This window comes from Canis lupus, chromosome 6, assembly GCF_048164855.1.
Source record: "Canis lupus baileyi chromosome 6, mCanLup2.hap1, whole genome shotgun sequence".
Lineage (NCBI taxonomy): Eukaryota > Metazoa > Chordata > Mammalia > Carnivora > Canidae > Canis > Canis lupus.
Genome location: NC_132843.1, coordinates 5,810,578 through 5,835,117, shown reverse-complemented (window position 1 = coordinate 5,835,117; position 24,540 = coordinate 5,810,578). Strand labels below are relative to the sequence as shown.

The window sequence follows — 24,540 nt, the reverse complement described above, 5'->3', positions numbered from 1 at the left end:
CATTATCTGTTGAAAGAATAATATACTCCTCTCAGTAATCACCTTACACAAATAACAAAATTCTACCTATCAGCAAAAGTAATGCTTTTTGTTTTTTTGTTTTTTTTGCCAAGAAGCAAAGAGTGAGCTCCACATGCTTATTAAGATCATGAGTAAACAATTATAAAAAAGGTTTCGGCTGTGATTATTAACAAAACATGTTGACTGAGACTGCACGTTACTACCACTTTTAAACTAGAAAACTGTATTTTCCCTACTGAAATTAATGTAATAATCCTTCCACTTCCACAATGAAACGAATATGCACATACCTGTTAAATACGTTCTCACTTGCAGCATACTTGTCCAATCTCCCCAGTGGCGTCAACATTTCATCTTGTGAGACAAAGTCCAGGGCTGAAGGTATAATAATCACATCAGACTCTGAGCTGTAGTCATCCACACCAACTATCAGAGACATCAGAAATACTCCTTATAATACTTTGAAACTAAAGAGTACCCCTTGCCTGTCTGAAGCAGCATAAGTAAAATTGCCTTTAATGTTTCTGGAGGGGCAAAGCAGATCACAAGAGACTCTTACATCAATTCTGAAGCCATGAATAACTGAAAGAATCTCCTCTCCTTTTTCTATAGGCATTCTAGTTCTCTCTAGAAACACAGGGGTCAGAGGCTACAGAAAATCAGCATGGTGTGATCACTGACAACTTACACGTTCAATGAGAACACTAACAACTTGTAAATAAAATGTCAAACACTGATAAAGTAAATTCTGCAATGCAGTCAGAAAACCTCACACTATAAGCAAAAGAACAAACATAAGAATTACAGCAGGCTTCTCATCAGAGACAATACAAGCCAGGAAATAGAACAATCTTTAAAGTACTAAAAGACTAAAAGAAAAAAAAAAAAAAAAACAATGTCAACTTACAACTCTATACCCAGTAAACATCTTTATAAAGTATTTCTGAAATTCATATCTTTCAAATACAAAGGTAAAATAGACCTTTTCAGACACGCAAAAGCTGTCAGACATCATCACCAGCAAAACTGCACTATAAGAAATATTAAAGTCCTTCAAGCAAAAAGAAAATTATACCAATTGGAAATCTAGATCTATACAAAGGAATGAAGAACACCAGAAATGGTAAATATGTGGGTAAATACAAAAGACTTTTCTTATTTAAAAATCTCTTAGATAACTGATTAAGGTAAAAATATGTACTTCAAAAAAAAAAAAAAGATAAAAAATGTACTGTGGGGACTGTTAACTAGAGTGAACACACTGCTGGTTACCAGAGGGGAGCTGGGTGGGGGGAATGGGTGAAATAGGTAATGGAGATTAAGGAGTACAGTAGTTGTGATGAGCACCAGATGTTGTATGGAAGTGCTGAATCACTATGTTGTACACCTGAAACTAATTACACTGTATGCTAACTAGAATTTAAATAAACACTTTAACAAATGTACTTTGGGTTTATGTAGAATATATAACTATAATAACACAAAGGCAGGAAAAGGGTAAAGTACAAAGTTCTTACACCATATGTGAAGAGAGACATACTATTTGAAGGCAGACTGTATCAAGATGTATAATAATTGTAATCTCTACAGTAGCTATTAAACGTCAAAAAAACAAAACAAAACAACTCCACCAAGGAGACATAGTAAGCCAATAAAGGCCATAAAATGGAATCATAAAAAAAATACTCCAAAAGACGGCAGAGAAAGAGGATAAAAAGAAAAGATAGGACAAACAGAATAAAAATAGTAAGATGAGAGATTTAAATCCAACCTTGTCAGTAACCATGCTGAATGTAAATAGTCTCAATAGCCCAACTAAAAGGCAGAGGTTTTTGCACTGGATTAAAAATAACACCTAACATTAAAATAATTACTTACATAGTGCAGACAAGGTTAATACAGGTTATGCTGATCTACAATTCATAGCAAAGTACCTTATTTATTTTGAATCAGGAAGTTGTAAAAATCACTCAGATGCTCTCATTTGGCCTCTGTTTTCTCCTTTCTAGCACAGGACTATTGAGCTAGCATGACCTCGAAGGCACCTTTATGCAGGCTTTAGAATTCTATGACTATGACCAAACTGTTTCATCAGTCTCATACTTGTAAATCTTAAAGATAAACATTAAAAACATTGATTCTCGTCCTTAGAAAGCCAGGACTCCTGGAGTGCTGACCATCCAACATTGCCATTTACAAGACAAGCTCGGAGCACTTACCTTTAAGTGCAGACCTCTGGGTCACATAATCAAATACTGATTATGGGGGTTTGGAGTGAGGCCCAGGAGCACTCATTTTTAATAAATACCTCTACTAATTCAAATGCAGATTGTTTACAACCGTATTTAAGAAACATACTGGTAGAAGGCAACAAAATGGTATTTTGCATCAACTTCTGTTACCATTCTATCCATCACGGTTGCCAAAGAGAAGGAGGTATTCCACTCTGGCATAGGCGCTGGTGATAGAGCTTCACTTTTATTTCCCAGAACTGCTGCTTCCTGCCAGCATCTGTGGAACCATTCTGGCCTAAACCCTCCTTTCTGAACTCAAGACTTCATCAATTCTTTTTTTTTTTTTTTTAACATTTTCTTTATTTATTTGAGAGAAAGACAGAGAATGCAAGACAGAGTACAAGCTGGGAGGAGAGACAGACTCCTGGCTGAGTAGGGAGCCCAATATAGGGCTCGATCTCAGAACACTTGGATCATGACTTGAGTCAAAGGTACCCAGGTACCCCTTTTCATCAATTGTTGATTGGACTAGTAAGACTATGGATCTCATCTTTATGGAGGCCACAAGGATTTGGTTACCATAGTTACAGACTGCATACTTTAGGTCTTGTACAGTCATCCTGCAAATGCCTGCCACAGGTTACAATAAAGAAAAACACGAAAATAACCAATAAAAAAAGACTTACCACTAATGGAAAATCCTACAGCATGTACCAAGTGATGGTACAGTAAAAAAACACCCTCCAATGTAAAATAGACAACATAGAGGGAGTAAATGTAGCAGTACTGCTAATAAGGTTCCTATAGTTTATACAAAGCAGAACACTAAGTAGATTGTAATAAATTAAAGATATAAATTATAATCCTTACGAGTACTGTCTAAAACATGCAAGAAAGAATAGCTAGAAAGCCAAGAGGGGAATTAAAATAGAATACTAAAAAATATCATTAGCCCAAAAAAAGCCAGGAAAAAAGCAACAGAGAAAAAAAAAAAAGAGAGAGAGAGACAAGTAGGAAAAGGCTGACCTAAATCCAACCAGACCAATAATTACATTATATATAAGTGGATAAACATTTAAAAGCAGAGATCCCCAATAAAAAAGTAATACCCAACTATAGCCTATCGACCAGAGACATAGTTTTAAGCCAAAATTTCAACCAAAGTTTGAAAATAATTTTTTTTTAAAAAAGATTGAACATGAAACTGTAAGCCTAAGAAAGCTGGAGTGGTGCTATTATCACTAGACAAAACAGACAAGAACAGGGACTATTACAGCAGATGAAGGGAGACATTTTATGCCTCCATACCCAAGCTGAGTGCTTTCTTTCTGGAGAACTAACTTAGGTTTTGGATTCTTGGACACTATGGCAGTAATAGTTCTTTAGGGTTTCACAGCCTTAAAAGCCTAGACTCTTCCACTGACAAAGTAAAAAAAAAAAAAAAGTCATGTCATCCCTTCATGTTGTCTGAAATTTCAAATTAACCAAAAAGCATATAAAAACAGTGATCACTCTAGGGGCACCTGGGTGGCTCAGTCAGTTAAGCATCTGCCTTCGGCTGAAGTCATAATCCCAGGGTTCTGGGATCCCCACATCAGCTCCCTGCTCAGTGGGAAGACTGCTTCTCCCCACCCTCTGCCCTTCCCCCTGCTTGCGCTCTCTCCCTTTCTCTCAAATAAATAAAATCTTAAAAACAAACAAACAAACAAAAAACAATGATCACTCTGAAATGTTTTTTCAAATGATCTGACCTCCTCAAATTCCCATACTTCCTCTTCCCCAGTAAATTTACTGTCTTAGCTGAAGGGTAACCAGGATGGAGTGAAAAAAATGAAGAGGACTTGCAAGCTCTATGTAAGAGACAGAATTCCAATAAATATTTAAGTAGCCAATCTTCATTTTTAAAAACCTCATATTTAATTATAAAATAAAAGCTTCCACAAAAAAGCTGTATGATATCTTTAAAAAATTTAAGTTTTTAACTTTTAATTGCTGTATAGTTAACATACCATATTAGTGTTATATTAGTTTCAGGTGTACAATGTAGTGATTCAACAATTCTATACGTTAGTCAGTACTCATCATCATAAGCGTACTCTTTAATCTTTTAATCAAAACTTGTGGGTTTTAGTGAATTCTAATAGACTAGAATCCTAATAGAATTCCTAATAGGAACAGAAACCTAAAGTACAAATTGAAGCCTTATATTTAAGGCTTAGTCCATCATATCTCAAAGGTCCAAAACATATATTAGACTCAACAGATCCTTCTAATTCCAAGTCATAAGCAAATGCACAATACAAAGAGATCAAGAAAAAAAAAAAGAGAAAGTGACAAGAGAAAACGACATTTCTCTCTAACTTATAAAACAGAATACTTCCCTTTGTATAAAGCTAACAGATCATATAAGAAGAGAAAAAATATCCTAACAGTTCAGGATGTATCCTCTACCTACTTTTAGCTCCTTGCACCAGCACCAAGAGGAATCCAAAGTAACAGAAAACAATGACCCAATTTTCAACTGTTTTAAACTTAAGGAAAATGTAAAAGTTTACAAGCTGGACCCATGTGGAGTCTTGGTGATGATTAGTTTAACGCCTACACAGTCACAGCAAAAGTGGTATGAAAAGGGCAGAGGCTCTTCAAAGTAAGACAGATCTGGGTTCAAACCTCATGTTTTGCTACTCATGAACTATTTATGTTAACTTATACAAATACCTAATTAATTTGCTTCCTCATCTATAAAACACCGTAAGACTTCAATAAAGCTATCAAGACTTCTAACACACATTCTAAGATAATGTCTATAAAGTCTCGAATATGGTATCAAGCTAATAAGTGTTGCCTCCCCTCTGCATTTAGGTCTGTTTCTAGATACAGAGAAATCTCAATGTGGTTTCCATGTGTTTTTTACATTTCAACCAGTAAGTAGGACAGCACATCTGTGAGTTCCAAGTTCTCAACAAAGAACACAGATATAAACACTAGACAAAAAGTGCATGCATGTAAGTATATATGTGCAGATATGTATATAGACATAATATACTAAAAAAAAGATACACAGTATAAGAATACAAAATACACTGTTAACTATTACATGCTGTTAGTTACTATATGTCTAAATCTCCCCTGGTGAGTACAAAAAGGCTTCAAAAAGTCAAGCAATTCTTGGAAGATACACTGGAGTTGCCAAGCAGGACAGAGGGCAGAAAGAGGGCATTCCAAGCACAGAGATGAGGAAGTAAAGGCAAACCATGGCATGTCTGGAAAACTGCCCAAGGACTATGTAGTACAGGTAGGGCACGGGGTTCCTACAGAAGCAAAGTAGGAAGAATAGGGGAATATGGCCAACCAAAAATCAACCTAGCCTTCTAATTTTTAAAAGTAACATTATTACATTTTGTAATATCCTCTTACTTGGCTAGAGAAATCACAATGCCACCCTGTAATTAGGATTGGCATACGAATACTAAGCAACGACTTAAATTTAATAGCAGTTACCTCTTTAGGGCAACACACAATTCTGGGCAGCATATACATTTATTCAACTGTGCTACACTAAGGCTTTATTAAAATTCTTGATTATTAATTAAAGCCATCATTTTTTTAAAGTTGTGCAAGAAGCAAAGATCATGATGTCTTTTCCAAGTCAAAAGACCTTTTGCTTTTACACAGCATTCTAAGAGAACCCCACGTGTCACATTACTCCTTTTCCGATTATATGACACTCTTAGTTGCTAGAGCAGAGGAGGAGGGGAGTAGGGAAGCCTTAGTCCCCTTCGAGAGTACAACATCCTAATTCAGTGGAGACAATCCTGGTTGTACCTGCATCACTACCGCAAGTAAGCCTCTTTTCTATTCCTTGTTAACAATGTTCAGACACTACAAATTCATGCTAATTTCATGCTCATTCAGTACGAATTTGGAATCTAGGATTCTTAAATCTTAAATTCTCTCAGATGTTCCAAATCTCTAAGTTCCCAGAACTAGCTTCAAAAAATCAACTCCCTTTCCTGCCTTACCATCATAACTGTATCTGATGAACTCGATATCACCAAGTCAGAGGGAAACAGTGCCAGCAACCAGAAGAACAAAAGCAGAGGAGGCCAGTCTGGGTAGTGCTCCTGACTGCCATTCTACTCTTGACTGCAGATGATTAAGAGCATGAGAAGATAAAGCAGTGCTTCAGCTGTCCTGGTATGCATCTCACAATGCAGAGGTAGTTCCCTCTGCAGCCTTCACCTCCTCCTCAAGATAAGCAATCTGTCCTATTTCTCCTTCACTCTTGTGATTCTCCTCTTAAGGATTTGCCCAAATCAGGCAGCCCTTCTTAGATCTGTTATGTCTTCACCACAGCACTCGAGAAGGCTGACTTCCCTGATCTCAACATCCTTCCCTTAAATTCTCTTTTCTTGGGTTCTTTGGAAGTACACAATCCTGAGTATTTTCTTACTTCTCTGGACTATTATTTTTTTCTGATTGTTTTACGTAGTTTCCTTCTACTTTTGTCCTCACATTAAAAAAAAAAAAAGATTTTATTTATTTATTCTTGAGAGACACAGAGAGGCAGAGACATAGGCAAAGGGAGAAGTAGGTCCCTCCAGGGAGCCTGATGCAGGACTCAAGATCACGGCCTGAGCCAAAGGCAGACATTCAACCACTGAGCACCCAGGTGCCTCTTGTCCTCACATTTTACACACACACACACACACACACACACACACACGCGCGCACACACACACTCTCTCACTCACACACCCCCGCCCCCGCCTTCAAAATGCATGGCTTCAACTATCACTTATAATGCAAATAATCTCCAAAATTCTCCCATCCTGATCCCCAGATCCATACTTGCAGGTATTTCATAGAATCTCTACCTCAATGTCACATTTGTTCTAAAAAGTAAACTGTCCAAACTGATCTTATAAGACCCAGCTCTTCCTCAGGACTTTCTCCGTGTCCTTGAGTTCTCAAACATGAAGTTTTCAGTTACCTTCCTAAGGTACCTTTCTGGCTCCCATTATCTAATCAGTTGCTAAGAACCATAAATTCTACTTTTATAAAGTATTCTGTATTCCCACCTCTCAGTTCCTGACACCCTAATTCAGCGGCTCTGACATCTTTTGTTGACAGAAAACCAGGGCACTTGAATCCTACAAGGTACACAAAGATTTTTCCTGGGAATAAATACGATGGATGACTTTAAGGAATATTCCATACCCCAAATTCCTGGACTATTCTTATCACAAAAATGTGTGGAGGGGCTTGGATCCTAAGGCTTTCTCTTTGAAAATCTCTAGCCTCTCACAGGACAAGTAAAGACCTCTCAGGTCCAAGGCCACCATGTTACATTGCCCTAAAGCTGGAAAAACCTCCACTGTCAGACAAATGTACTTGTTGAGATACTAAAGTGTTAAGATATCAGATCACCTCTCTACTGTAACAAATACTTACACAAGTCAGATATTGATATTTTTCAATTCTTTGCTTTTAAAAAATTTGAAAGGCTGATAGCATATTATAAATGTTTTTTAAAAATTTAGCATATAAGTTGGAAGAAGTTCAAGGAAATTAATGGTGCTGTTGACAAAACCCTTTCCATCAACTTATGTTAACAAAATATCTCAGAGTACAGAAGTCTTAAAATAAAAGGTAAAAATTGATGATAAATATTGTTTCCTGGCAATAAACTATACTCATCCATGAATACGCTTTTTAAAAAGCCCCATCCCTGGGGTGCCTGGATGGCTCCGTCGGTTAAGTGGCTGATTTTGGCTCAGATCATGATTTCAGGGTCCTGGGAGGAGTCCTGCTTCAGGCTCCCCACTAAGCAGGGGAATCTGCTTTTTTCCTCTCCCTCTCCCTCTGTCCTTCTGTCCCTCCCCCCCGCTTGAGTGGGTATCAAAGTGCTATGCTATACAGTTTTAACTTGCAAAACTTTTGTAACAGTTACATTTACAAGGTTTAAAAAAGAACTGTAAATTTAAAAATGCATGAGAGAGTTTTTGAAACTCTTTTAGGAAGCATACAGTAATTGTGTTTGAAGTCCACTGCCCTCAATTTCGTCTCCCCGCATTCTAACGCAGTTTACACATCACAACCACCTTCATCTTCCTAAAGTCCTACTCTGTTCAATACACTCCCTGCCCTTTCTTCCTGCTCTCCCCCATCCCAAAACTCCCAAGCAGCCTGGATTTAGGGACAACTTTCTCATGCTGTAATTCAAGGGACTACATGATCTGGGGCAGCCTCTTTCCTTCTCTTGCATACAGCCCATACAGGGGCCCATTTCCCGTCACAGTTCCCACAACTCTCATGTCATATGTGATTATAGTTGCCCCATTTCTGCCCTTTTACCCTCATCTCAGTTTAAATTTACCTATTTAACATACCATCCAGGAAGCATTTCCTATTCTTTCCCATTAAGATCTCTTCCTCTTAGACCTAGACATGGCCAACAAGCACATGAGAAAATGCTCCGCATCACTTGCCATCAGGGAAATACAAATCAAAACCACAATGAGATATCACCTCACACCAGTGAGAATGGGGAAAATTAACAAGGCAGGAAACCACAAATGTTGGAGAGGATGCAGAGAAAAGGGAACCCTCTTGCACTGTTGGTGGGAATGTGAACTGGTGCAGCCACTCTGGAAAACTGTGTGGAGGTTCCTCAAAGAGTTAAAAATAGACCTGCCCTACGACCCAGCAACTGCATTGCTGGGGATTTACCCCAAAGATACAGATGCAATGAAACGCCAGGACACCTGCACCCCGATGTTCATAGCAGCAATGTCCACAATAGCCAAACTGTGGAAGGAGCCTCGGTGTCCATCGAAAGATGAATGGATAAAGAAGATGTGGTTTATGTATACAATGGAATATTACTCAGCCATTAGAAACGACAAATACCCACCATTTGCTTTGACGTGGATGGAACTGGAGGGTATTATGCTGAGTGAAATAAGTCAATCGGAGGAGGACAAACATTATATGGTCTCATTCATTTGGGGAATATAAAAAATAGTGAAAGGGAATAAAGGGGAAAGGAGAAAAAATGAGTGGGAAATATCAGAAAGGGAGACAGAACATGAGACTCCTAACTGGGAAACGATCTAGGGGTGGTGGAAGGGGAGATGGGCGGGGGCTGGGAGTGACTGGGTGATGGGCACTGAGGGGGGGCTTGATGGGATGAGCGCTGGGTGTTATTCTATATGTTGGTAAATTGAACACCAATAAAAAATAAATTTATTAAAAAAAAAAAAAAAAGATCTCTTCCTGCTTTGAATTCCCCAGGCTAGGTGCCCTAGCTTTTGTTCTGCCTGTAATAGCAGTGTTGGAGTTGTTTTTTCTTCTTTCATTTTCTTCAGCCCTCCCCAAACATAGATAAATTCTCTGAAGGCAATATGGTCTTGTTAATCTTTATATTACCTAAAAAAGAGTCTAATGCTTCTCTGGAATAACACACATTCATTAACATTTGTTAGTGAAAGCCCACAGGGATCCTGGAGGGGAGTAGGATACTTCATCCTCAGCTCAGATAGAGTCAAGCTCATTAGCATTTTAATGAATCTGAGGAGTACCAAACCAAAGAGGAGTGGTTAATTTGTAGGACCTAACTTTCACCAAGCTTGATCACAATACAACATCCTTCTATTAGCTATATAGTCTCTAATAATAGCCTCTAAAACTGAAAAAAGCAGACAATGTATCCTCACTCTTCTCTTTCAATTTTTCCTTTGATACAAGTTAGACCACAATAAAACTTGCCAAATTTTGTTTCCCAATTCTTTACATTCTTTTTAAAAATGAAAACGAGATGCTTTGGAGATTTAATCACTTTTATAAGACTTACCTATCTTAAGGTAAAGTCTTTAAGGTAATGTTTTAACAAATAAACCTACAAATGAATAAGGAGGAAGGGGAAGCTCTTCTGTAAAGCAGACTGGCAGCCAGTAAATGTAAATTGATTCAAGTAAGAACCTTGGACATATTCTAACACTAATGTGTAAGTTTGTTTGGGAATGGGATATTTCCCCAGTGCCAAACTATTCCCCTTTCTAATTACAAAATAACAGAATCTTTAAGTGGAGAAACCTTGCACATATCACCTTAACCAAGTGGTTAAAATTACCACCACCAATAATGGACAACTGACATCAGGTGCCTCCTGAGATGAAGCACTGAGAAAATCACAGTACTGCTTATCTATAGTATTCTTGGGGGGCGGGGGGGGGGGGGGAAGCACACAACCTGAATCAAATCATAAGGAAACATAAAACCAAATTGATTCTTCAAAAATATCAATATCATGAAAGACAAAGCCTTTTCATGAGGCATTATAACTACATGCAATGCTGAAGCCTAGACTGGCAAGATGGTCACCATAAAAAACATTATCAAACAACTGATGAAATTTGAAAATGGACTACTTATTACATATTTGAATTGTATCAGCGTTACATTTCCTGAATCTGATTGCTGATTATGAGGGAATGGCCTTGCTCTTAGGAGACCCAGGCTAAAGGGCCTGACTCCTACAGCTTATTCTCAAAAGACAAAATTAAGAACAATGTATATGTTACATTATGTATGTGTATATATAAGTGTATAGAGGAAAATAGAGCAAAGTGGCAAAATGTTAACAGTAACAATGTAGGTGAAGAGATTTTGGAATTAACTATAACACCTGTGTAACTTCTGCATGGGTCTGAAATTTTAAAAATTCATTTAATTCAACTTTTTAATTCAACTTTTTGTATTTGAAAATAAATTATAATTATTATTTGACTGCAAGTAAGGTTTTATGGTCATATTTAGCTTGGCCAGAAAAACCAAGATTCACTTTAGCATGTGCTGAAGGTCCACTATGTGATGGGCACTCTGCTTTAGATAAAGAATAAAAATGTAACAGACCTTGGACTTTACAGTGCAGGAACAACAAATTATGGCCAGCAGGTTAAACTGGCCCCTAGTCTGTTTTTGCAGAGTTTATTGGCAGAGAGCTATGCTCATTCATTTCTGTATTGTCTATGGCTGCTCCTACAATGGCAGACAAGAATAGCTGCAACAGAGACCATATGCCCCCCAAAACCTAAAATATTTAATTAGTCTGGTCTTTTACTGAAACTTTCCAATCCTGGTCTAGTAACACAGCAGAAATGCAATTAAGCCACTGCTTGGGGAAAAAAATAAAGACAAAACAAATTTGAAGGACTGTATAACTTAGTCCTTATGAATATAGCCTCAAGCAACGGGTATGCTGTTTCAATTTGTACTTTGTGACACTATGTTCATCAGATATCTTTAACTATAAACATGAAAAGCTTACTAAATCCTTACTGATACGTATAAAGTCATCCTATAGCATGTTTAATCTCCTCATTGAAGCCAGAGTAATTTCCTAAAGTTCACTCTATGTGAATATTCTAAAAGCGTTTCCCTAAAGTATACTTAAGATTAAAAGAGGCAACAGTGTGTTTATCCACTGTCAAATCAGTTACCAAGACCACGCTTCCTAAACAGTATTTGCCTGAGAAGCATACAGCATACCAAAGCCCTTGTAAGTGTGGATGGCCTATACATTATAGATGTGATGTTCGTTCACTTAAGTAGACAATTTCCTTACAGTCTTATTAACCCAATTACTTTGGTAAGTAATCCTTCCTTCCATAGGTAATCCAGGTATAAAATTAGAGCTAATCCAGGTCCAAATTACCACCAATCTCTAATATTCTAATAAATGAAGTCCTGAATTTATTTGAAGTTACTTCTACCAAAAACTAAGTTGATAGATTTAAATGTAAAAATGGCTTATATATCAAAACCTGACTTTGACTATAAATTAAAAGTAGTATAATAAGTTTAAATATAAATTCAGATTTTGGAATGACCACTTGGATTAGCTAGTGACAGGAGTAGATCTCATCAACGTTCTTACCCACTTTTACTATGACGACTGGCTCTCTCTTGTACATGAGTGTTTTAAAACACAAAAGGTATGTATTTTGCTTTTAACATTTCCATGACAGACAGGAGCAACTTAGGACAAAAATTATTTTATCCATCAAATACTTAAGAGCATGTTACTACCTTTATATCTTCCAGAACCTTTAGGAGGTTAATGACCTAAGTGATAAATTAAGGACGTCAAGTTGGAAGACAGTAAGAATACAGTAGTAAAAGGTAATAAAGTAGAAAGATTGCGCCATAGAGGTTCATTAACCTAACACTTTCAAGTTAGGTGACTGAGCAAATTATTTAACCATCAGATGAACCTCATTGGATACCACTTTTGTAACTTTATGGTTACCACAGACCTCACGGGAATACTATAAGGTTATAGCACAATGCCCAACAGACAATAAATGGTAATTAGAAAAAATAAAATCCAGAAAAAATTTTCCCACCTCCCTTTTGCAGCTAAAGAGCTAGGTTACATGATATCTAGGAAAATAATATCAAAACCTACAAGATCTGAATCATATTCTAGCCTCTGTCACCTTGCCACCCTTATCTAGGAGACCTGGGGCCTAAACTTTCTTCTGCTTAAAGAACAAATATATAATCTGCCCTCTAACTCTTGGTTTCCTTCTTTTCTTTCTTTTCTTTTCTTTTTCCTTCCTTCCTTCCTTCTTAAAGATTTTATTTGTTTATTCATGAGAGACACAGAGACAGAGAGGCAGAGACACAGGCAGAGGGAGAAGCAGGCTCCATGCAGGGAGCCCGACGTGGAACTCAGTCCTGGGTCTCCAGGATCACATCCTGGGCCAAAGGCAGCGTTAAACCGCTGAGCCACCCAGGCTGCCCTAACTCTTGGTTTCTATAATTCTGGGATCACTGGCTCATTAGAGGTACAGCACAACTCAGATTTTTAAAGTTTATGTCATTTTCCAGATAGGGCAAACCAATTTAAAATATAAAATTCAACTTTTGTTGACCAGTATTCTTTCGCTACCATAAAGGCTGGCCAAAAGGGTGAAATGTGCTTTGCTTGATAAAAATAAACAAGATGTTGCTTCTCTTAATCTGGTGATCAATATGAAAGTGAATTTAGTAATTATCAAATGTGCTTTATTGCAGTAGAACCAGCAAGGCAAACGTCTAAAGAATTTGGGATGCCCGGGTGGCTCAGCGGTTGAGCGACTGCCTTCAGCTCAGGGCGTGATTCTGGGGTCCTGGTATCTAGTCCCGCATCAGGCTCCCTGCATGGAGCCTGTTTCTCCCTCTGCCTATGTCTCTGCCTCTCTTTCTGTGTCTCTCATGAATAAATAAATAAAATCTTTTTTAAAAATGTCTGAAGAATTTAATCATTTAGGGGTGTATGAGTGGCTTAGTCGCCTGAGGGTCCAACTCTTGATTTCAACTCAGGTCATGATCTCAGGGTCCTGAGATGTAGCCCCATGTCCAGCTCTGTTATGGAGGTGCAGACTGCTTGGGACTCTTTCTTTCCCTCTCCCTCTGCCCCTCACCCCCACAAGCTCTCTCTCAAATAAATCTTTAAAAAACAAAAAAAGAATTTAATCATTCAAGCTTTCATTATTTACTATACCTTATTTACATAATTTACCACACCCTTTTGCTCATAGATTAGAGCATCACATCACACTTCAATACATGCCCTGTGAAATATAGTTAAAATGACACCTAGGATGTCTTTAAAGTAGCTACCTCCTCTCTTCTCCCCCAAAAAGCCCAGACGTTAGAGGGGGATAAATGAAAGTTGAAGCTAAGTAGTCAGTATATGATGACTCATCTGCTGTGTAGGTTTGAAATTTTCCATTAAAAAAATTAACAATATTGGGGCACTTGGGTGGCTCAGTGGCTGAGCATGTGTTTCCGGCTCAGGTCGTGATCCCAGGGTCCTAGGACTGAGTCCTGCATTGGGCTCCCTGCAGGAAGCCTGCTTCTCCCTCTGCCTGTGTCTCTACCTTCTCTGTCTCTCATGAACAATAAAAATCTTAAAAAAAAAAAAAAATTTTTTTTTAAATCTATGTAATTCATCATATTAAAAAAAAAACTAAAAAAAACCATTGATGCAGAAAAAGAGGGCACTTGGGTGGCTCAGTCAATTAAGCATCTGTCTTTGACTCAGGTCATGATCCCAGGGTCCTGGGATCGAGCTCTGCATCGGGCTCCCTGGTCAGTGGGGAGTCAGCTTCTCCAACTCTACTCCTCCCCCTTGCTCATGCTTTCTCTTAAAGTCTTTAAAAAAAAAGTGATAAAATCCAACATCCCCTCCTAATTGCAAAAAAGCTCTCAGTAAACTCAGGGAAGTTTCTCAACATGATAAAAGGGCATTTGTGAAAAAATAACAAACTGAACCTCAAAATTCAAAACTTCTGCTCCTCAAAATACACTTTTAAGACAACAATAAGACAAGTCACAGACTAGAAAATAATATTTACAAATCACATACCTGAAAAAGGACTTGTGCCTGGAATATATAAACTCTCAAAACTTAAGAAAGCAATCCAATGAAGGAATGGGCAAAGATTTGAACAGACACTTTGTCAAAGATTGTAGATGGCAAATGAGCACAAGAAAACATGAGCATTATTAGTCATTAGGGAAATGCACATTCAAACTACAAAAAACAAAAATCAACCCACCATACATACTTAATAGGATGGCTAAAATGAAGGCCACCCACACCAAACACTGACAAAGGTGTAGAGCACCTGGAACTCTCTCACACTGCTGGTGGGAGAGTAAAATGGTACAACCACTTTGGAAAACAGTTTGGCAATTCCTTAAAAAGGGAGACAGCCATTCCACTCCTAGGTACATACCCAAGAGAAAGAACATATGTGTCCACACAAAGACTTGTACAGGAATGCTCACCACGGCTTTATTTGTAATAGCCAAAACCTGGAATCATTCCAAAAGTCTGTCAACATTTTAAAGACAGAGAACAGCTGAGAAAAGTGCAGTACCTTGCTCAAGATAATAAGTGAATAAACAGCACAGGCCAGAATCAGAATGTAGGCCTAATGTTTACAAAACCAAGTGCTATTTCCTCTGCACAGAACTCTACTGGAATTGGTGCCTGGGTGGCGCAGTCGGTTGAGCCTGCCTTCAGCTCAGGGTCCTGAGATCCACTGGCATCAAGCTCCCTGCTCAGAGGGGAGTCTACTTCTGCTTCTCCCTCTCCTTGTTTGTGTGTGCACTCCTCAATAAATTTTTTAAAAGGAAACTATACTGAGATATATTCCAGAATTACAGTATGATAAATGCTCAAACACCAACCTGACATCAAGCAGGCCAGAGAACAAGTCTGCTCCCAAGTCTGTGGGTGGGGGGGTAGGGGGGTGGCGGGGGGGGGGGGTGTGGTGGTATAAAGAACTAAGAACACTTGACCTAACAGGAGGATCAAAGGATGGATCTGGAGAAAAGGTGGGCCTTAGGTGACCTGCTGGCTGAAAGTCCAGTGCAAGCCCTTTAACCTCCTTAGCCCAAATCCCATAGGTGTGCCACATCCTCCTCCTCCCAAAACATTATTTGCAGATCCAAGTTAAATGCGGAGTAACACTTTATTTTTATTTTTAAAGATTTTATTTATTTATTCATGAGAGACAGAGGGTGGGGGAGAGGGAGAGGCAGAGACACAGGCAGAGGGAGAAGCAGGCTCCATGCAGGGAGCCTGATGTGGGACTCAATCCAGGGTCTCCAACATCACGCCCTGGGTCAAAGGCAGGCGCTAAACCACTGAGCCACCCAGGGATCCCCGCAGAATAACACTTTAATTCTAGTCTAGGGACGGCCCACCCTATCGTGTAGCTGATGACAAAAAGTTCTTTGCTATCAAGAGAGAAAAATTCCAAATTCCCAAATAGAAGGCAAACAGAAGAGTGAATAGTTTAAAATATAAATTCTCTGTTTTGATGAGAGGAAGAACTGAGGCAAAAGGACCAGAAATCTTAAACTACTTACCAAACAAATGTGGTAGACTAATGAACTTTACCTAGCAAAGGCTATTTGTCTTTCATAGGCGTAAAGAGCAAACAAAAACCTATGCTTTTTTTTTTTTAAAGTCATGCAACTACAAGCCCAGGCAGCTGACATGCATATTTACAAAGGGTTTTCCCTTTTCTTTAAAAAAAGAAAAAAAAAAAAAAAGTCTGATTCTATACACATGGGGTACCACTAAAACCATTTTTAAGCATGCTTTTCTAGGATAATAATTATATTATCTCTAAATAAAGATTACTCCTGTCCAGTCTTGTTGGTAACAATCAAAATATGCTATCAAGTCTCATGACTCACTCTTCCAAATCCCCATTGAATAACACTTCTAAATATCATGACTTTCAAGCGCACCTTCCTATAGTTTTTTAATTGATTCCCTGGCCACTACTACACACAGCCCCAGTTTTTTTTACTCCTTACTTCCCTTAGGTGGCAAGAACTTTAAGAATCTTATCAAAACTAATTTTCAAAAGTAGTCAGAGGGCCCAGAGACTCTTTGAAAGTAGTACAGTCCAGGCAGTTATTATACCAAATTAGTTCTGGATCCACCCTTAATTCACTCATCCAACAGTTCCCTCAAACCTGAAAAACATTATAGTGTGAAAGATTTCCAAAACTTCTTCACATATAAACAATTCTGTGTATGGCATATGCCATGATACAGTTCCAAAAGCTCTTCAACATCATGCTAGTTACAGCTCAAAGAAAAATTAACATAAAGACTAAATAAGTTATATTACACCCAAGCTTCATTCAAATGACCTCTTGGTTAAATTAAACCATATGCAGCATGCTAGGTTAATCCTCGAGGTTATCCTAAGCGTGGGCTCAAGCAAATTGCCTATACAACAGGCTTGGGCTGTTCAACGTTGTAAACTGAGCAATTTAAGACAAGACAGTATTTCAAATACAATATTTAGAATCAGGAGGCTTAGCTTAAAATTCTGGCTGGTAGTTAAGGAGTTTCATTTCGTAAGAAAATAATTTAGTCCCTTGCACATCAGTTGACTTATTAATATCAGAATACTACAGCCTACATCTCACAGGCATGCTGTGAAGAATAATCTGTGTAAAAGTCCTAGCTCACCTATTTTAGAAATGTAGCAATTGACATATAAATCAAAACTGTATCTCTGGAAAACTGACAATAGAAATTTAAAATCTCTCGCCCTGAAAGTCTGTGATTTTGCATTGCCTCCCATGATTCAGGAAACAGAAAGTGTTTTCCCAACTCTGAAGTCACTCTGCTGAAATACTCGAATGAGTGTCACTGGCTTGCTTTCACTTTGAAATTCAAAGTATGCTTCATGACACCGTATGTAGAGTATCACTTTTAACCTAGAACAACCTTAATAGCACCTAATCATTTCCTTTACTTACCTTCATGATGTTCTGCTAGTACATACAATGCACCACTTTTCACATACTAGGATTTTGCTTCTTTTTCTCAAGGGTATCAGCCAAGTCAGTCTTTGACCAACCCTTCTCCCAGTCTACCCACTTTTCTATGGGCTCTGTACAGAGACTTTGGGACGTAAGAGAAACCAAAACAAAAGACCTCGGACTTATCAAGGCTTGGCAATGCCTCCCCCTACCACTGTTCAAGATCCAAACCCCACCCAGATCCCCTTCTAGCCTCCACAGCTGCAGATCACCTGTACATTTTCTCTCTTCTTAGTCTAGGTTCTGCTTTTAGGAAAGACAACCAAGATTCTAGAGTTCGGCAAGAACATAATTTCTTCCCATCACGAGCACCGACTTAGACCTAGTTGGGCTGAAGCAGCAGGACCTGGTATACAGTACCCTGGAGGCGGGCCTCCATCCCAGGGTTTGCCTGAGACAGAAAATCAAGTTCATACGATACTTTATAGTTGTAAGGGCAGCCCAAGCTTCATTCTCTCTAACATCTCTGGTCCTCTCTACCTTCTCCAGCTTCTCCAGGAGGTGACAAGCTTTCTCATTTTCTCTCCATTTCTCTTACCCTTGGCCTAGGCATCAAAGCCAGATTTCCTCCTCATTCTTTCTCCCTTCACAACAGACAGCAAGTGGTCCTTCAACTGGCCACATGTTCAAAGATCCTTTGTTCCCAAATATTCCAGGTAAAGGTAGCACCTGTAAAGACCTTAGCAACTGAAAAAAATATGCAATTATTCTAACGAAGTCTTAAATCAATTCATAAATATGCAAATAAACTATGCCTTCAGATGTGTAATGTTTTATCCTAAATTAAAACACACTAGGAACTAACAGAACCTTTAATAAGTTAATTGCAAGCATTAGCAACGTCTATAATTATATCAATTCTGTACTGTAATGCTCAACATCAGTATTTCCTCTTCTAAGCTTCCCTTCTTCACTCATAACCACCACCACTTAACAGTATATACGAAGTACTCAGCGCTTTACGTATCTTAATTTATGTAAGGCTCTAAACAACTCTAAATAGGCAATACTTAGTATGCTTACTTACAAACGATGAAACGTGAGCATACAGAGGTTTAGGGAGTTGCAGGGGTCTGTCCAAAATGATAATAACAAAACTGGAACACAAGAGTCTGGCTCTAGAGTGTTGTCTGTTTGTTAACTACTGTTATGCTGCCTCTCATATCTTCTTCATCACACTTATATTAAAACTGCTAATAAACCACTAGAGGGCATAGATTGTGGCCGTCCTTTGCAGAGCTATATCCTCAGTACACAGAAGTCTTGCAGCTCATGAATAAATCATTGTTGAGTTCTTCACAGGTGTGCTTTCCCTTCTAGACTAGGCTTCTATAGACTCAATGAGGAAACGGGACACTATAGCTCATCCTTTAAGAGTGCATGTCACAAGAAATGAAAATAAAGGAAGGGGCAAAAGTTCTTGCTGCGTGCATTCCTAAACCCCTGCTGACTGCTGTGTCTTCTATTTATAAAGTCTTGAAGCTAATCACAGAAATGAGAAGCCCCTGTTTGAGATAACGATGGGAGCCACCTTACCAACCTTAACTTTGCAAGCAATCACCAGCTGCCTTGAATGGCCTTTTCAACTCACTAGCAGGCAGACAGGTGGCCTAACATAAAGCATTAGGTGAAGTGTAGAAGCTGTCCCTCACTATGTTAGTACTGCTCCCTGTGTGAGAGAGCTTTGTACTTCACAAAAAACACCAAAAACACCAACCCAGAGTTAGCGAAAGTTAATTCTGCATATGGTTCGTTTGCTTTAAAAATACTCTTTTTAGAGAACCCTTCTGAATGGTAAATTCCCCTTACCTCACTCAAAACCTAGGAATTCGAAAATGAAGCTTAATTCGGCCAAGGGAAACCACATTACACAGCGCTAAGGCTGAACCACACAGAATTTAGAAGAGCAATTTCAGAATGCAACCATCCCTGAATTACTTACCCAGGTATTAGCCACAGTAAATCTCAGCAACGGGCAGGCTTTCCCCCTAAATACGCCACAAATTCTACCGTGGTTATCATTTCCACGCAGAACAATTTCCAAATTATCTTCGGATGCTTAGGCACACACGAAATAAACAAATTCCTTTCTAAATACCAGTTCCTTCCTGACAGTCTTCTGCAGACAACGTCAAAGTTCTTTTTTCCTCCCCTTTCCTTTTTGTTTTTTTTTTTGTTTTGTTTTGTTTTTTCAAACAAAAGATCGCCTGTTTTAAAACTTCCCTTTCTCACGGAAAAGCTGAAATCGTCCTATTTTGGGAGGTCTGGGTGCCCCGCGAACATCTGCAATAGAGCAGTAAGCTCCCCAGCGCTAGGAACTCCAGCTAAGGCCACACCTTCCAGCCTTCCCGGAATCCACGAATCACAGGGGGGGTCCGGCATCCCAACACCGCCCCGAGCTCCGGGGACTCCCGGGTGCGCCGCCCGGGCCGGCTCCCTGCGGCCGGCCGCCCGCTGACACTCGCCGGCGACTCCGCAAGGCGAAGCCCGGGCGCGGCGGCTGGGGTCCGCGGAGGCCCGCCGGGCGCCAGCGCACACGTCGGCCCGCGCCCCCGAGCTCCCCGGGCCCACACGCCGCGAGTGCCGCCGCCCGCGGGCCCAGCGCGGGTCCCTCCTGCGGCTCGCGGCCCCGCCGGCCCAGGGCCACGCCTCGCCGAGCGCCGAGCGCCGAGCCCCGAGCGCCGAGCCCCGAGCCCCGAGCGCAGGCCGCCGCCGCCGCCGCCGCCCGTCCTCCCGCGCCGCTCCCCGCGGGCCGCCGGCGCACTCACATCCGTCCGCGTCCTCCTGCAGGTCCTCCTGGAGCAGCGAGAGGTCTGCGCCGAGGGGAGAGAAGAAAGGCCGGTCAGCGCCCCGGGACCCGGCGCGCCGCCCCCGCCGCCCGCCCTCCCGGCCCCGCGGCGCCTCCTCCCCGCGCCGGGACCCCGCGCCGGCCGCCAGTCGGGGGGAGGCGCCGCCGCCGCCGCCGCCGCCGCCGCCGCCGCCGCGCCCGGAGGCCAGGGGGCCACGTACCCGCCATCTTGTGGTCGCCCCCTCCTCCTCCGTCTCCCGGGGAGCCGGGGCTACATGGAGCGGCGCGAGCGGGGAGCCGGGGCGCGCGCGCGGGCGGGGCGGCGAGCAGGAGGGCCGGGCCGGCGGGGGCGCGCGCGGGCGGGGCGGCTCCGGGGCGCGGGGGGGCGGGCGCCGCGGGCCGGCCTGGCCCCGCCCCTCGCCGCCCGACCTGGCCCCGCCCCTCCCCGCCTCGCCCGGCCTGGCCCCGCCCCTCGCCGCCCCGCCCCGCCCCGCCTCGCCCGGCCGCTCTGCGCCGCTCCCGTGCGGCTCCCGGGCGGCCGCTCCTCCGCCTCCCTCGCTCCCGGCTCGGCGGCGCGCGCTCACACCCTGGGCCCGAGGCGCCCTGACGCCGAGAGCCGCCCGGGACCCTGCGGCGTGTGCCCGGAGCGCGGCCCGGGCGGGGCCTCCCGCGGCGCGGCGCGGCGCGGCCCGCTTTGTTGGGTCACCGGCCTCGCCCACCGGCCCTGCCCGGCCCTGCCCGGCCCTGCCCGGCCCTGCCCTGCCCTTCCCGGCGGGCTCGCCCCCGGGGCTGCACGCACGTCGTCGGCGATCCGAGGCCCGGCGGAGGCCGCGGGGCCCACCCTCCGGGGGCAGGAAGCGCCGCCTCCCCGCGCGCCGGGGCCCTGGCGCAGCGGCGGCGGACAAAGCGCGGGGTCCTGCCGCCAGGCGGCCGACGGACACGCTCTTCCCGGCGCCGCCCGCCCCCGGGCCTGCCCGTCGAGCGCTGACCCAGCGGGAAGAGCTCCAGCGAGGGCGCGCGCGGGCCTGGGTTCGGATCCCCGTCCTGCCGTTTTCTTGGGGGGTAGCCCGTGTGCCGGTGGAGGGGGAGCCTGCGCCAGGATTACCGCGGCCGGCGACGAGCGTGAGCAACCCAGCAGGGCACTTGCTACCTGGGACGTGGTGCCCCGGGAACAGCCCTACGATTAGCTCCCCCCACCCTTTTTTAAAAAAATTATTTTTTTAAATTATTGATTAAATTTGTAATTTATAATTAAATTTAATTTTAATTAATTAAATTAAAAAAATTTTAAGTTATTAATTTAAAAATTAAATTATTTATTTATTCATGAGAGACAGAGAAAGAGAGAAAGAGGCAGAGACGCAGGCAGAGGGAGAAGCAGGCTCCTTGCAGGGAGCCCGACGTGGGACTCGATCCCGGCCCTGGGCACTAAACCGCTGAGCCACCCGGGCTGCCCGCTTTTTTTTTTTTTTTTTTTTTCACTTTAAATAGTTTCGCTAGCACTTCATGTGCACGACTGAAATCACTATTACAGATTTTATTATCGCCGCTTTTTTTTTTTCTTTTTTAACATGTATTAAGGGATTAGCTCAAGTGCAAAGTGGAGGCTGAACCCAAGTTTTCTGACTCCCATTCCACACGGTCCTATCTCCGAGACTCTAATCTATTCCAGCTCCACCTACGGGCCTCAAAAATGGTAATCTCCCAAAGTGGAGAACAAAACACCCAATCGTTTGAAGGATACCACATTGGCTGGCCTGGTGTCTTGGAGAGAGGAAATTCTGAATTATCAGCTTGTCCCTTTCTGCATTGCGGTCCTCACGGAGGACACTATGCAGTTGACCCTTGAGCGACATGGGTTTGAACTGTGTGTAAATTTAAAAAAATAAATATATTGGAAAAATTGGGGGAGATTTGCAACGATTTAAAAATGCTCAACAGGACAGCCCGGGTGGCTCGGCGGTTTGGCGCCGCCTTCAGCCCAGAACCTGATCCTGGAGACCCGGGATTGAGTCCCACGTCGGGCTTCCTGCATGGAGCCTGCTTCTCCCTCTGCCTGTGTCTATGCTTCTCTCTCTCTCTCTGTATCTCAGATAAATAAATAAATAAACAAGTAAATAATAAATAATAATAAATAAGTATCTTTAAAAAAAAAGCTCAAACAGCGTAGCCTAGAAATTTTGGAGAAACTTAAGTATTATTGTAAGGATGCAGTATATAATACATACCGCATACAAATCAACTAAGTTATTGGTAAGGCTTCCAGTCAACAATAGGCTATAAATAGTTAAGTTTGGGGGAGTCAAAAGTTTTACATAGACTTTTGACTGCAAGGGGTTGGGCACCTTATCCCACTGTATGGGCATTTAATGCTGTTGAAAATCAGACTTAAGGATCGGATCAATCCTCTGAAATTCATAATGCTGTGTAATAAAGTGGGTTCCACATAGGTATTCCAAAAACTTCCCTCTCAGATATTAGAAGGTAGAACAGATTGTATACATTATGTATTACATTTCCAAAAGCAATAAAAATAAGAATAGAATCTATTACTCCAGATGTGTGTCTAATTTTCTCAAAAGTAGAATACAGGCCAAACTCATTATATTTTTTTCTTTCCATTGCAGAATGCCCTTATGTGAATTCAGCTGATGCTAAACCGTCAAAATGACAGAAATCCTTAATGGCAATTGGAAATTCACAAACTATTAACAGAATCCAGTCCCAGTTGACTCAGTCCATGAGAGTTCGGCCCTGCTTGCGGGTATTTGTCTTGACCACCTACCATTTTAGCAAAAAAAGAGGGGGAGAAGATTTGGCTCTTTGCACTAACTGCTGCTCTACAAATAACACAAAATCTACAGGCTTCCAACTCTACTTCAGCCACTGGAGATACAAAGATGACAAAAACTATCTGGACAATCTACCCAGAAGTCAGATTTATAAATCTCAGTGATGGTAGTAAAATAGAGATGATGTACCAGATTGCTAGCCTGGGATACAGAAAGATGAAGGAACTCTGCCTTTGGTAGCTGGGCCTCAGTAAACTTTCTCTCACCCCTCTCTGGGAAGGCAGCAAAAGAGGAGGGTCTATGTAATTTTTGTACATGTTCTTCAAGAACTATGCACTTGTTATCCTACCTGCTTTACGTGTTACTACAGGTCCTTTTAGGCAGTATGATTTTTAGCCATTTTGATGAGGGTTTCCCTACTCATAGTTCAGCATAACTACATGTTTTTTACATTTGATTTCTTTTCTCTACTCCTTCTGTAAAGATACATGGTTTTTAAACCAGCACTTATAAAACTCACTCTGTTCCCTCCTTATGAAAAATGGTATTTAAACAAAGAATAGCCATCATTTTTCTATATGCCCTTACCCCAATTTCATTTATCATGTAGCCTGTGGATTCTAGAAGTTAAGTGGTGAAAGCACCACACAAAGTGTAAAGTCTGAACCTGCTTTGCCACTGAAATCTGTAAAATAGAGGGAATGTCACAGGTCAATTTTTCTCAAAGATTTTACTTATTTATATTTTTAGATTTATGTATTTATTTATTCATGAGACACACAGAAAGAGAGGCAGAGACATAGGGAGAGGGAGAAGCAGGTTCCATGCAGGGAGCCCAGTGTAGAACTCGATCCCAGGTCTCCAGGACCACATCCTGGGCCAAAGGCAGGCTTACCCGCTGAGCCATCCAGGCGTCCCACTTACTTACTTACTTACTTACTTATTATTTATTCATGAGAGACACAGAGAGAGAGGCAGAGACATAGGCAGAGGGAGAAGCAGGCTCCATGCAGGGAGGCCGATGTGGGACTTGATCCCTGGTCTCCAGGATCACATCCTGGGCCAAAGGCAGGCGCCCAACCGCTTAGCCACCCAGGTGTCCCCACTTATTTATTTTTTAAGTAATCTCTACACCTGACACGGGGCTCAAACTCACAATCTCGAGATCAAAAGCCACATCTTCTACCAACTGAGCTAGCCAGCACCCCACAAGTCAATTTTTTAAAATTATTGAGTATGTGGCTATGAAAGCCTGAATTTTTCAGAACAAGTCCTCTTTCAAGTGAAAACTTCC

At 41.7% G+C, this 24,540-nt stretch overlaps 1 protein-coding gene across 6 annotated transcripts in view; it reads right to left on the bottom strand.

Moving 5' to 3' along the window:
* PPP4R1 (protein phosphatase 4 regulatory subunit 1) overlaps positions 1-20,790 on the bottom strand; it is a 61,102-nt gene extending 40,312 nt beyond the window's left edge. Inside the window, exons 1-3 of one of the 6 annotated variants that reach the window (XM_072828709.1) lie at positions 20,676-20,790; positions 20,435-20,479; positions 312-447 (exon numbers count right to left, since the gene is read on the bottom strand). In XM_072828709.1, coding sequence (XP_072684810.1) covers positions 312-447; positions 20,435-20,479; positions 20,676-20,682 — 188 coding nt within the window. In that variant the 5' untranslated portion in view covers positions 20,683-20,790. Of the gene's footprint in view, positions 1-311; positions 448-18,204; positions 18,224-19,608; positions 19,688-20,434; positions 20,480-20,675 lie in introns of those variants that run through there. The other 5 variants (XM_072828710.1, XM_072828713.1, XM_072828712.1 and 2 more) reach the window with 5 other exon arrangements.
* Between the last annotated feature and the right edge of the window lie 3,750 nt (positions 20,791-24,540).